Consider the following 12846-nt stretch of genomic DNA (forward strand, 5'->3'; position numbering starts at 1 on the left):
ACAAGGACTGCCAAATCAACTGAAAAGCTGTCAGACAAGTTTAAGGGTTGAGCATTTCAAGAACTGGATGAACCAGGACACGCATGTTAGCATATGCATGAAAGGACACGTTTGGACCAAATTAAGCCTTGTTGCTGGTGGTCAAAACTACCATTTATATTGTGGAAGACGTGTCTTGCTGGAGGATCTACTGTATGTCAAATAAGCAGAACATTCAGGCTCCACAGTGTCACAAAGGATCACAAGATGAGCCGAAGCACCGTGTAGATTTCTGAACAGTGCACTTCCGTTATGCAGGTTTACAACATCATCTTCATTTACGGTGGGAGTTCCAGTTAATGTTTATTTTCATCTTTTCCCTGGAATTCTCCTACATTTGCTGTAATGGAGACGCATGTCTCAGTTGGAGGCACTAATTCAAATAAGCAGGACATTCATGTTTCACATTAAATCAAACGATAAAAGGAATAGAGTTTGTGTTGAAACTTCTGCTTTGACTTAAGTGTGCAAAGTCCTGGAAAGTGCAAGGGAATAATGTTACATCCAGTTTAATGTGGTGGGTATTACAGTATGAAGAAGGAAAAAAAAACATAACATCAAACAAATAGAGGATAAAAAAGGGGAAAAACGACACAGAATCTATAGAGGCCTCAGTGCATACTTATGGTATGTGTTGAAGGTTAGGGATTAGGGTAACGCTGGTAGCATGGTTACCTGTATATGACTCCATGCCGGTGTAGAAACATCAGAGCAGACGTGACCTCAGCGGCATAAAAACGGGATCGCGCCTCATCGAACTTCCTGGATCGTTGAATCTGAAACATCAGGTCGCCTCCGTTAACATACTCCATCACAAAGAACAACCGGTCCTGAAAAGAGAGAGAGAGGGAGGGAGAGAGGAAGTGACTCACTTTGTATTTAAAGGGTGTACACAGTGGCATTTGATATGAATGACCTCTTCTTGATACAGATTTGTTCAAGAGTGAAGATTATTATTTTAAAAGAAAAATCCATGTTATCACCTCACAGAAGTCAGTCCTTTGCTTTTTGACAAGTAAAGCCAGACTAATGTTGAAACTTGAGAGTTCATGAAACAGGTAGATATAAATTTAAACCTGCATTGGACTTTTTGGGCCACTTGTTTTCAGCAGACAAGAAGTGAACACAACTCACATATCAGCTTTTAAGTTAATATGTTGAACTTGTTAGCAAACAATTGCTTATTTCCACATCCAGCAGTTACGGAACAACATTATCATTCATTTGGAGTCGTGTTTCTGTCCACCTGGTGAATGTAAGTCCAGTATTCACTCTCTTTTAGCTCTGTTTTTGCTCTCTACCAACTCCTGAGGGAAATATCTGGCTCCTCAGCTGCTAAATGCTCCACTATGTTCACCAGCTAGTCTACAGCTAACTGTGTCTGTTTGCTGTTTGGTCCTGAGCAGGTAGTGTACAGTGGCTTTTTAAAGCTTATTCTCTGTAAACAGCTGCCTGTTGCAGCTGAAAATGACGCCTTAAGAGCTGAATCAGTACAGTTACAGCCGGACAGCTAAACAATGAGCTGAAACTCACTATAAAGCTCTGTAAAGTCGAGAGGAGCTGCAGAGTCTCTGGTAAACTCTGTAGGTTGTAGGTTCGTCACCATGAATGACACCTTCGACATTCGCACTGTCATTTCATACATTGTTATTTTGAAAAATGTAGATTAAAGTCACTTTGAGTGACACTGAGGTGTAAAATCCAGACTACTCTATATCTTATAAAGTCCCACACAGAGACCACAAACCACAAAACTGCTGTATGTGGTCGACACTGATTGTCTCCGCTCCCATAGGATCCCTTCCTGTGACACACATACACTCAAAAAACACACTCTATACCGCGCCCTCCGAGCTCTATTCTCTTGGTACTGAAAATGGTCTCCGGGGGAAAATGGCCCCCTTCCTGAATTCCAGCTCGCTTTCTTCATATAGGAAATAAGACAGAGAGAGAGAGAAAGACAGAGAGAGAGAGAGAGAGAGAGAGAGAGAGAGAGAGAGAGTGTGTGTGTGTGTGTGTGTTGGTGGGGGTTGAGATATAAACAGCACTGTATATAAGGAGCCAGGAGGAGTCCCTCTGAGCCATTGTGTGAGTTCTCAGGATTCACAGTGTGAGCAGGAAAGGTGACACACACACTGTATGTAGATACTGTTCACCTATCTAAAGCCTCGGTGTGTGTGTGAGAACACCACATTTAAGGAAGTTTTCTTGATGTGATGTATATATAGAGTTTGTAGACCTGATCCTCAGACACAGGAAGTGTGGAAAATGTTCAGTGGTACATTTACTAAAGTCTCAGCGAGGGATGCACTAATCTGATATGATCCGTATGGACACTGAGACTGACCTCAGTCAGGCATCAGCCATGATGTGACTGATCCACACTAAATACACTTTGTCTGTGTTGTTATAAAATTAAGTGTTTCCACTGTCAGTTACATTCATTACATCACAGTGAGCTGCCAACTCAGTTTTTAGTGTCGCTGCATTCCTATTACCTTACACAGAAATGATCCCAAAGAGTTCCATACAGTGTTTTCTTGTTTGTTTGTTTTTAATTTGGGGAAAAAGTGAAAGCGTTGGTATCGGATTGGCATTCTGTGTCGTCAGATATCCGAAAAAAAAAAATGATATCAGGAAAGAGAAAGCTGGACTGGTGCATCCCTAGCCTCAATAGATGTTTGAGTATTCTTTTACTTTACTGTACTGGTAACTTACTGTTGTGCTTCCATTGTTAAAGTCTTAATAACTGAATGTGCTTTTTTCTCTTCATATTTATCTGACAGCTGTACTGCCGACTTTGCAGATCGATTTCATGCAGAGAAGATCACAAACCACTGCTGTTGCCGGGCAGAATAACCTTTTTTTTTTCAGCTCAGTTTTTTTTTCTGACTTTATCTGTGGAGTTTTAGAGAAAAGGGTAAAAGCCTTAGGCCTATATCTCAGATTTTGGTGAATGTTAATCATCATTAGTTCGAAATTCGATCTCAGTCGCACTATCTTTTGAAGCTTTGTGATTTTGACTTTAAAATTATTTTACTTTACAATTCAAGAGAATTTTACTCAGTCGTCATCAAAAATAACACAGAACAGCACAGACAGTGAGGTCAGGGCTTTCCCAGACAGACTTACTCAACTTTCTGAGTAAGGTTCAATAACCCTGTTTCTTAACATTGTCATTTAAGGGGAGATGTTCCTGTAAAACTTAATTTTTCTTCCTACTTCCTGCATAACAATTCAACCGGAGGTGACTAATATACAGTAACCACAGGATCCGCTAAGTCATTCCCCTCATTTCCATTTGCATGTTAAAACAAAGCTATGGTCTATTTAACCAGAAGGTGAATAAAATCAAATTAATGCATTTCTGGACAGCTGCTGTGTGTTGACACCGGTAAGTCGGGTGGCAAGTTATATGCTGCCAGCGTGTTGAAGCCTGAACCGGCATATGTGTCTGGGAAACAACTTTTATTAGAATGAATGAGAAAGTTCTCTTAATACATGTGTGTGAGAATATCTTAATTTAGGTGTTTTCAAACCTGTGCTCCGGTCCTAATCACTGATGTTTTTCCCCCTGGATTCAGTTTCCTTTCATGCACAAATGAACCAAAATGCATCACTAAAAGCCACGTGAGTCTATAACAGAGCAGATTAGTGTGTTATCCAGCTATCTTTGGGCTTAACTCCGGTTTTCCAGTATCACAAAACATGGTAACTTATGGTAAACGGCTAACGTGCTCTGCAGCAGGTTAACTTCAGAGGATCAGACCACAACCTATCAACACTCTGACCACTAACCAATCAGATCACTGGAAAAGAAGAGACATTATTCCTACAGGATCCCGACATGGACATAAGTCCTGAGTTTACAATAAAATGACAAGTAAAAAAAAAGCAATATAGCTTACTATGAGTCAGTAGAATCATTTTATTGTTCCAGGCTTCCACTCTGGTTTTAAAAACCAGCTTCTAACAAACAGAAAACAGAGATAGTTTACGACACTGACGGTGTGGATGGTTTTACACTCGGATTCCATCACTGTTGCTCAGAGTAACATGAGACTGTGTGGTGATAATTGACTTTATGACTTTAAATACAACATTTGGGTCAGATAGACCTTATCAGTCATTCACTATTTTTCCACTCTTCACTTCAGTAGTAGAAACAGTTTATTTATCCAACTAAGCAGCAGAAATACTCACATATAATCATTCACACACTCATTTTACGCCTTAGTCTACTTTTAATATCTGGGAATTATTTCTAATGTTTCTATATCTTCTTATTCTGTTGTAGGATTATATTGTTTACATTTCACTTGAATGTTTCATCTCATATATTCAAGTATTTCATTCATGGTTCTGATTATGTCGCTTGTAATTAACAACGCTGCATCTTTCACATGAACACACTGAGCTGGTTGATAGCCAGTTTCATGATATCCAGGACGGCCAGTGTTAGCCTCAGTGATACAGGCCTCAGGTAAGCTAGCTGCTAGCGAGTATTTTACCCATCCATCCACATCCCAGTACACCCGGCTACTGGAGCTGTTTAGCTCAAACTTGCAGCCTTGTAGTCAGGTCAGATGGAGATCAGATCACGTTCCCAAAACGAACAAACCGATACCACTTCCTCTACAGGGTTTTTGGTGCGGTTGTTTTGGTCCGCACCAGAGTACGATTGCTTTGCTCTGCCCAAACTAATTGTAGAGTCCATGACTAAAAGGTTTGAAAACACCCTCAGGGTAGCAATCTGATACCATGATACCATTTTTTCCCAGTTTTAAGATATTCATACCTTATTGCTTGGAATTCATGTATTCTGTGTGAGGTAACAGAGATTGTGCTAAAAACAGAGTTGGCCACCTGCCATGACTGAGTGAAATTACACGTATAGCTGATACCGAGTAAAGTAAAGATCATCCATTTCTAAGAGGAACGATTCAAGTGTCAAAGATTCAGATTTTTGGTTTGTTTTTTTGGTGATTTTGGTTTCTTGCTGTCATCCTACTTTCATATACTGCAGCTTTGTTTTTAACTGTTCAATTTGACCTTAATTCATCCAAGTAAATTCCGTCGTTCCTCCAGACCAACAGTAGGTCTTTGTGCCTGATCCGACGACATTCCCGCTCAGTATTTTTAAAGCTGACCTCGGGGCTCTTTTCTCCTCTTTGGTATCAGTTTAAATTGCCGTCAGGATCGGGTCTTACATAAGTGGCCGGTGGTCCACCTCAGTTTTTTCTCTCTCTCTCTCTCTCTCTCTCTCTCTCTGCTCCTCCTGAAAGCGACTTTAAACAGGATGTCGAAATAGTTTGTTTAAATGTACCCAGAGTCCCGGCTGGTCCCACCCAATCAAACATGAATAAACATTTCCTGAGTGTAATTACAAATGTACAGATACTGGCTTCCTACCACCGACACACACACTCTCTCTCAAACACACACACACACACACACGCACATGCACACACATACATTAATTCCATGTTCTATAGGTACACACCCAGATGATCCCCAACCCAACGCATACAATACCGTCTCGATGGTTATCAGACTAGCGCGTGTGTGTGTGTGTGTGTGTGTGAGATAAAGTATGTGCCCTTTCTATGCCTCTCTGCTGTAATGTATGTAGAACAAGCCTTAACTTGAATCTTATGTAGCGCTGAACCCATTAACCCACACTTTCTCCCTCCTCGCTCCCTATAAGTAAACACGGTCATGTTTACATCACTTCAGAGGACATTACGTGGACTTCCACTTGTTTTCTGGAGAATTAGCTGAACTATAACCTTTACCTTAACCGTAAACTAAGTCTTCTCCCTAAGATTTAATGATCTGCATTATGGGGACTTGACTTTTTTTTTACCCTAAAAGGGAGGGAGAGTCCACATAATGTCAGTGTGTAAACAGTTTTATGTCCCCACATCAACTACTAAACACACACACACAAAAATGTCAGAAACACACATTTGTTTCCTCCATCAGGGAACAAAATCTATGGTTGAAAAAAAACTCAAATTCTTCACTTAGTTGAATTTAATTATCAATACCATGATGGAAAAATATTAATCATATATGGTGAAGAAGAATTAAATTTAGTTTTGCTGTCAGTTGCAGTTTTAAAAACACTCAGAAGAACGAAATAAATGAAATAAGGGAGGAAAGGAAAGAATGAAGGTAGGAAAAAAGTATTAAGAATAAAAAGGCAAAGACTCAGGGAAGAGAGTGTAACCAAGAGAGAAAGAAAAAAAGAAAAGAAAGGAGGACAGAGAGAGAGAAGGAAGAGAGGAAATAAACAATGGAAGAAGGAAGTGGAAAAGGACAGCATAAATGTAAGAAAAAAGTATTAATAAAACAAGGAACAGGACAGAAGCAAGAGAGGAAGAAAGAGAAAGGAAGACGGAGTAAGGAAACAAAAAGGGTCAGAGAGAAGAAGAAACAAAGGAAGGACAGTCAGGAGGGCAGAACAAAAGTATTGAGGAGGAAGTACAGTAGGTTCAAGTGGGAAACAGTATTAGTAATATGTTATTATCTTGTCCCGTAACTACAGATTCCAGATGACGTAAAGCACTTCTCAGTAAATATACGCGCTTTACAGTATCCAGTAAACATTTTACAGTTGTAAACCATTATATAACATTAGATTGACTGTATGAGCTCTGATCATGAAGCTACAATAAATATGCTCATCAAAATCAGTCAAAAACTGGGAAGAAAATTTAAAAAAAAAAACAACAAAAAACAAAAAACAAGTGGTATTTGAACTTTTGTCCGTGTACAGAAACAAAAAAAAAAAAAAAAAAGAAAAAGTGAATTGCTGCCCTATTTTCCTCGGAACATTATGAGCCATTACCGTTTGGCTGTTAGTCATTACCACACAGAGCCGTCCCAGTAAAGATGCCCTCAGTGATTTCAGTCAACTCGCTGGCTTTTCTTTCTGTGGCCTCGATTCACATCTCCACACTGTCTAATCACTGTTTTGCTAATGTTGTATGGAAGCTTATCACACTGCTTTCCTTGTAAACGTTACAAACACTGTCCAAAAAAAACCTTTAAGACAAAAGTTTTTGTTTTTTTTTCTTCAACAGATGATGGCTGCAGGAAATGATTGTAATTGGAGGACAGAGCGTATTGTGTGTGTGTGTGTGTGTGTGTGTGTGTGTGTGTGGCCCCCTGGAATCACATCCAGAATATTTTGTCCTGTAGCGCCGAGCAGACGGACGCTGACGGACAGAATGTGATCTGAACTGGGATCAAATCTAAAGAGCAGGAAGTTCAACTATCTTCCCGATTCTTCTTATGAGTGAAGTTTGGAGCTATCGCATGTGTGATACCAGCAAACCACACCAAAAATAACTTCATGCATGGAGGTAGTCACAAGATTACAACATCGTTTGTGTCACCTTTATGTGAAATACAATATTTTTTACATAAATAAAAGCTGTCACTCTACACAGAAGCTACAGTAACTACTTAAAGGGGAACTTCACCAGTTTTACATATGTGTAAAAAGCACTATAAAGGCTTTAGTGTGTCCAGAGGGAGGTGTGTGAAATCTGATAAACTGTCTCAGGGATGAAGCTTGAGTCAGCATCAGTTGGGGCTGAAGACAAGTTTGAAAAGTAAAAAAGAAGTGAGGTTATCAGCTCACTGCTCATCTCTGCCGGAGGCTCCAGAATACATTAGCCACCACTAGCATACGCACCCGCATCTGTTTAGTTAAGTGAATCGATTCCACTTGCACTGTGGGTAATGTAGGCGCCGGGGTTTTGGCAGGGAAGAAGAACGTGTGGAATAAAAACAATGATTTTTTAATCTTTTTTTTAGCTGTCTATTGTGAGCGCGTCGACGTTAGATGAGTGCAGTGTTAAACTGGTGGAGTGCTCTTTTAACACTGCAGGCCCCTTCGCTCATTCCAGTGACACCAGTCTGGCGCTGCAGCCTGGATACCGACGCAGCAAAAAAAAAAAAAAAAGATGAACCTGGCTCAGCTTCTGCAGCAATGCAACAATCATATCCAACGAGACGCTCCGTCGGGCAACCGCATACACGCGAGCGCACATTCCTGTCAGATTACTTTGCAACGGTGACAACTTTCCAGAGTAGTAAAAATCCTGTCTCTAAGTATTATAAACTGCTGCGCAGTGTCTGATAAGGTTTCAAATTCCTGGATCTGTTCAAACTTCCTGGATTGTATTTCATGTGTCGCCGGTGCCTGAAGTGACACACCCACACTAAAGCGGGGCAACATGCAGGGCTGTTTTTGGTGTGTGTGAACGCCCGCTACGAGACATATCGGTCCCAGTCCTTACAGAGATATGACTGGGTCACTTCTTTTTCAACCCAGGAAACAGTCATGTGTGTGTGTGTGTGTGTGTGTGTGTGTGTGCACAAATATATACATCTACATACACGTCCAGAAGAAGACAGACAGACAGATAGTGAGTGTTTTCTGATCTGCCCCCTCTGGTTCGGCATCTTCATGTCTTGGTTAAGGTTAAGGTTTGGGAATGCATTACATCAGTGAGTCTTCACAAGTATAGGATTACAGATGTGTGTGTGTGTGTGTGTGTGTGTGTGTGTGCTTGAACTGCATCCCAAGAACAGCAAACATCTCTCCACTAATGACTGCAGTCCTGAAACGAACAACTCTGTTGCTCAGGAATGACACATATTTGGCCGAGCAGACCGCATGTGCCTACAGCGTGCGTGTGTGTGTGTGTGTGTGTGTGTGTGTGTGTGTTTTCATTGTTCTTGCATGCTAAATTTGCTCTCACTGTTGTTCTTCACAATGACTGACAGGAGTTCAATGCACGCTGTGGGCTGCTGGTTCCCCCACTGAATATCTTCTTACTCCTCGTTCCCGTAAAAACAAACGAGCAGAACGCTGCGTTTTCATTGGTCCAAAAAAAAAAAGGCCTATTTGTAAGTGAGGAGTTTGTCTTGATTAGTTTCATGAGAAACAGACTTCTAGGAACGTCAGGTCCTTATAAAGCCATTGATCAAGTGCGTGGGAGTGCAGCGTGTGTGTGTGTGTGTGTGTTTGTGGGATTTTAAGAAGCAGAGAAGGAGGTGGATGATTGCTTTTGTCCTGTGCAGGATGTGTCTTGAGGGTTTTCACATCTCTTAGCAACAGAAAAAAAAAAAATGCTCTGATGAAACCGAGTTATATGTGTGTGTGTATGTGTGTGTGTATGTGTGTGTGCGTGTTTGTGCGTGAGTGTTTACTGTCTGTACGTCTGACAGTGCAGACAGGCTGAGAACATGTGTCAGCAGGCAGCACACCAGGAGGGATGGAGAGAGACAGATGAAGCCGTTTATCAGATGTTGTTGATCTTTAATTGAGCTTATTTACAGTATTGTGTCTTTATTGAGAAAAGTTGGATTTGAGAACAATTTTTTCGCACATTTTACTTTTATTTTTTATACCTTTACAAAGGTTTTTACCTTGTACACCAACTGAAAAATTTCAGATACTTTAAACCTGCGTTAACTGATTTTACGTCCACATATCATCACCTTTTAAGCTGATATGGTGAAAATCTGGCAAACAGTTCCTCATTTCCACATCCAGCAGTTACGGAGCAACATTGTCATTCATTTGAAGTCGTGTTTCTGTCCAACTGGTTAATTTAAGTCCATTATTCACTCTCTTGTGGTGATACGTTTGACATTAAGCATTGTCATTTGAGACAATGTTGTAATGAAAAACATCAATTATAGCAGCTTTAAGTAGTTTTATCATACTCATACTGTACTTTTACTTGGGACTGTCCTCAACAGAACAAGACCAGGTCAAATCCCAGTATATGACTGGACTGTGTTTGGTCCATGTGTGAAATGTGGCCAGTAACATTTGTTGTTAAAGTTTACTGAAGTAGCATCACATGACATGGTTAAGCTACATTTGAGTCAAAAATAAGATTATAAAGTTATAGAGTTGCAAGAACAATACTTTCCATTCATATCATGGGATGTTTGATTTGAAAGAGAGAGTTTTTGATTATTTTAATTTGAATTATAACTATTCTAATTATCTGTTTTTTGGGTTTTTTTTTTTTAAATGAGAACAAGCAACATATGACTGACAGCAGGGAAAAGTACACTCAAACAAACCGATACAAAAAGAGAGAGAGAGAAAAAAAAAGGCAGCAACAATAACAAGAACAACGAAAAAGCAAACAAACCAACAAGCAAATAAACAAAAAAGGCTAAATGTTTGGCTTGGATTTCCTGAGTGTTGCATGTATGTGTGTATTTTTTTGTGGGTAGATTCTAATTATCTGTTAAGTCTCTCTGCTCTTTCATCTGTTTCACTGCAGTGAGTGTTTCTGATGGTTATTCGAGGTGTTTTAACTCTGCTCTCTCTCTCACGCATCTATGCGCCTTTTTTTCTGCCTTTTCCACGTCAACGCTCATGGAAGCTGCGGTGGAAATTGTAAATGAATGTTTTGACAGCATTTTGGGTGCAAATTCAGGAGGCTTATCTCTACCTGGTTACCGCAGTTACAGTCAAATCACCTGCAGAGCAGCCGCCCCACATTAACCTGATATAACAGCTGCATGAGCCTCGTGTTTGACCTGCAGGACTCGTGTTGTTCGTTGTTAGTGATGTGAAAACGAACCACAGATTGTCTCTCCTGCCGGCTGCTGACAGCGCTGCCGGTCGGAGAGTCGATCACGCTGGACGGCAGGGGAGGAGACGAAGAGACAAGAGTTTAACTGACTTCACTGCATTTAACACCAGAGCTGAGAGCATCTGAGATCAGAGCAGGAAACACAGTCATCCTGCGTCACGCTGCTGTCCTCCACTTACATCATCTCATGCTGATTCATTTTAAAAGAGTTACAGCTAATGACTCAGTCACTCAGTCACTCACAGACAGCTGCGGTCTGTGGTCAGTCCAGCCTAGTAACAGTTGTCTGTCAGTAGCAAAGGCAGAAGATGAGAGCTTGAAGTAGATAGTTGGGCGAACAGAAGATCTCGATACACATCGTGTCCCCTACAAACGTCCAATGCCGGTTTCTATAAAAGCAATCTGTCTCTAACCGCGACCTGGTTCTGACCTTAACGCTAAAATGCAAAGTCTGAAAACAGAGGTTCGCAGAGGTGAGAACGGGGACAAAATGTTCTAACTTTACAAAATTGTTCTCGCTCTCATGGAAGTACAAGAACACACACATAAATACAGTAATTGTGCTTGTTAAGGAGATAAACTCTGAGCTGGCGTCAGAAGAGACATGCGCAGCTCTGATTCTAACACAAAACACGAAAATCTAAAAGGCAGATAACGTCTGTCTCTTGGAGAGGTCTGATTCTTATTATTATCATAAATTATGAATATTTATAAGCTTCTCTTCATCACTTTTTGCATCTATGACAGCGCAACAGAACGTGTGAAGTAGCCTGGATGAGCCTATAAAGAGACGGAGAGCAAACATTGGAGCGCTGACGCTGGAAGGGAAGTGTTATTAACTTCTTAATTTTCTGCAGATGTTTTTTGGTACTTTAACGTGATTCTGTTTCAAAAGGGGTCAACCTTCTCACCCTGCATGTGTGTTAATAAGCAGTCTGGTGATATTTTAGCAGAAGTGACTGAGCTCTGATCTAAATCAAACAGCCATTCTCCGAGAAGAATTTGCATTTGAGAGAAATTAATGAGGCAGCGGAGAGGCAGTTCATGAGCTAAAGGGGGAAAAAAGGACATTCTTGAAAAGTGAAATTCCTGCAGAACCAACATGACGTATGTTGTGTGGATTATTGCCGGCTCATAAGCAGAGCTCATTTATTTTCAAAGCACAGACAGATGACTATAGAAAATGATTTTTTTGGGAAAAGCCAAGACGTGAACTGGCAACACGTACAGAGAGAATTTCCCCTAAATCAGTTTATGGACTTTGTAATAAAGATCTTCTATAAATCTTATTATTCATATTTGTAATTCAAAGTAGCTCAGATATAAACCATACATGTCTCATATCATGAGACAGAACATTTTGCATTTTGTATTTAGTGACTCCCAATAAAGTTGAACTCTGCACTTAATCCTTGTCAAAAGTCATTTTTATTTCAAATTTGAAATATTGTGACTAATGTAGTTGCTTCATCAAATCAGACACTTCTGATGCATTTGAACAAGACATCTGATGACTGATGACTGGCTGAATGTGTTGTTCTGAATGTGGTTTGAACTTTAGCCCAGTTTACATCTAATGGGACATGTGAGGTTAAAAGTTAAGGACTCTGTTTTCAGCTTAACATTTGTATTTTTGCATATTTTACATTTTGGGAAACATGTTTAATCATTATTATTATTATTTTCTTACTTTTCTCTTTGGCTCTATTGTGTTTTTTGTCTTCTTTCTTTGTGCTGTAAAGCAGTTTGGATCAACTGTGGTGTGTGTAAAGTGTATATATATATAGTATCTATATAAGTAAAGATGAGTTGAGAGTCACATGACTGAACCATCTCATAGGAAGTTACAGCCAACAGCCGGTTAGCTTAGCTTAGCAGAAAGACAGTTAGCAGGGAGAAACAGCTACCTTGGTTATATATGTCCACAGGTAAACAAAAAAATCTGCCAACCAGCACCTCTTAAGATTACTGATTAACACTTCATAGCATTTGTTTAATGCAGACAAACAGTCAGGTGTCTATATGAACATTAAAACATCTTTTTCTTGCCGTAATCGTTCCTCTTGTTCATTCTGACCACGGTCTGAATGAAAATGTATTAAAACAGTTTATCTGAAGCTAACATGAAGCTTCAATCGTCCAAATCAAGTAGATATAAATGTCAAACTAT

General features: G+C 40.0%; 1 protein-coding gene across 2 annotated transcripts in view; it reads right to left on the reverse strand.

The window, feature by feature from the left end:
* The window catches only part of LOC137197304 (protein kinase C epsilon type-like), a 97746-nt gene that overhangs the window by 24220 nt on the left and 60680 nt on the right, over positions 1 to 12846 (reverse strand). For both annotated transcript variants that reach the window (XM_067610636.1, XM_067610635.1), the window contains exon 11: positions 715 to 869. In XM_067610636.1, coding sequence (XP_067466737.1) covers positions 715 to 869 — 155 coding nt within the window. The remainder of the gene's footprint in view (positions 1 to 714; positions 870 to 12846) is intronic.

This window comes from Thunnus thynnus, chromosome 14 (genome assembly GCF_963924715.1).
Source record: "Thunnus thynnus chromosome 14, fThuThy2.1, whole genome shotgun sequence".
Classification (NCBI taxonomy): domain Eukaryota; kingdom Metazoa; phylum Chordata; class Actinopteri; order Scombriformes; family Scombridae; genus Thunnus; species Thunnus thynnus.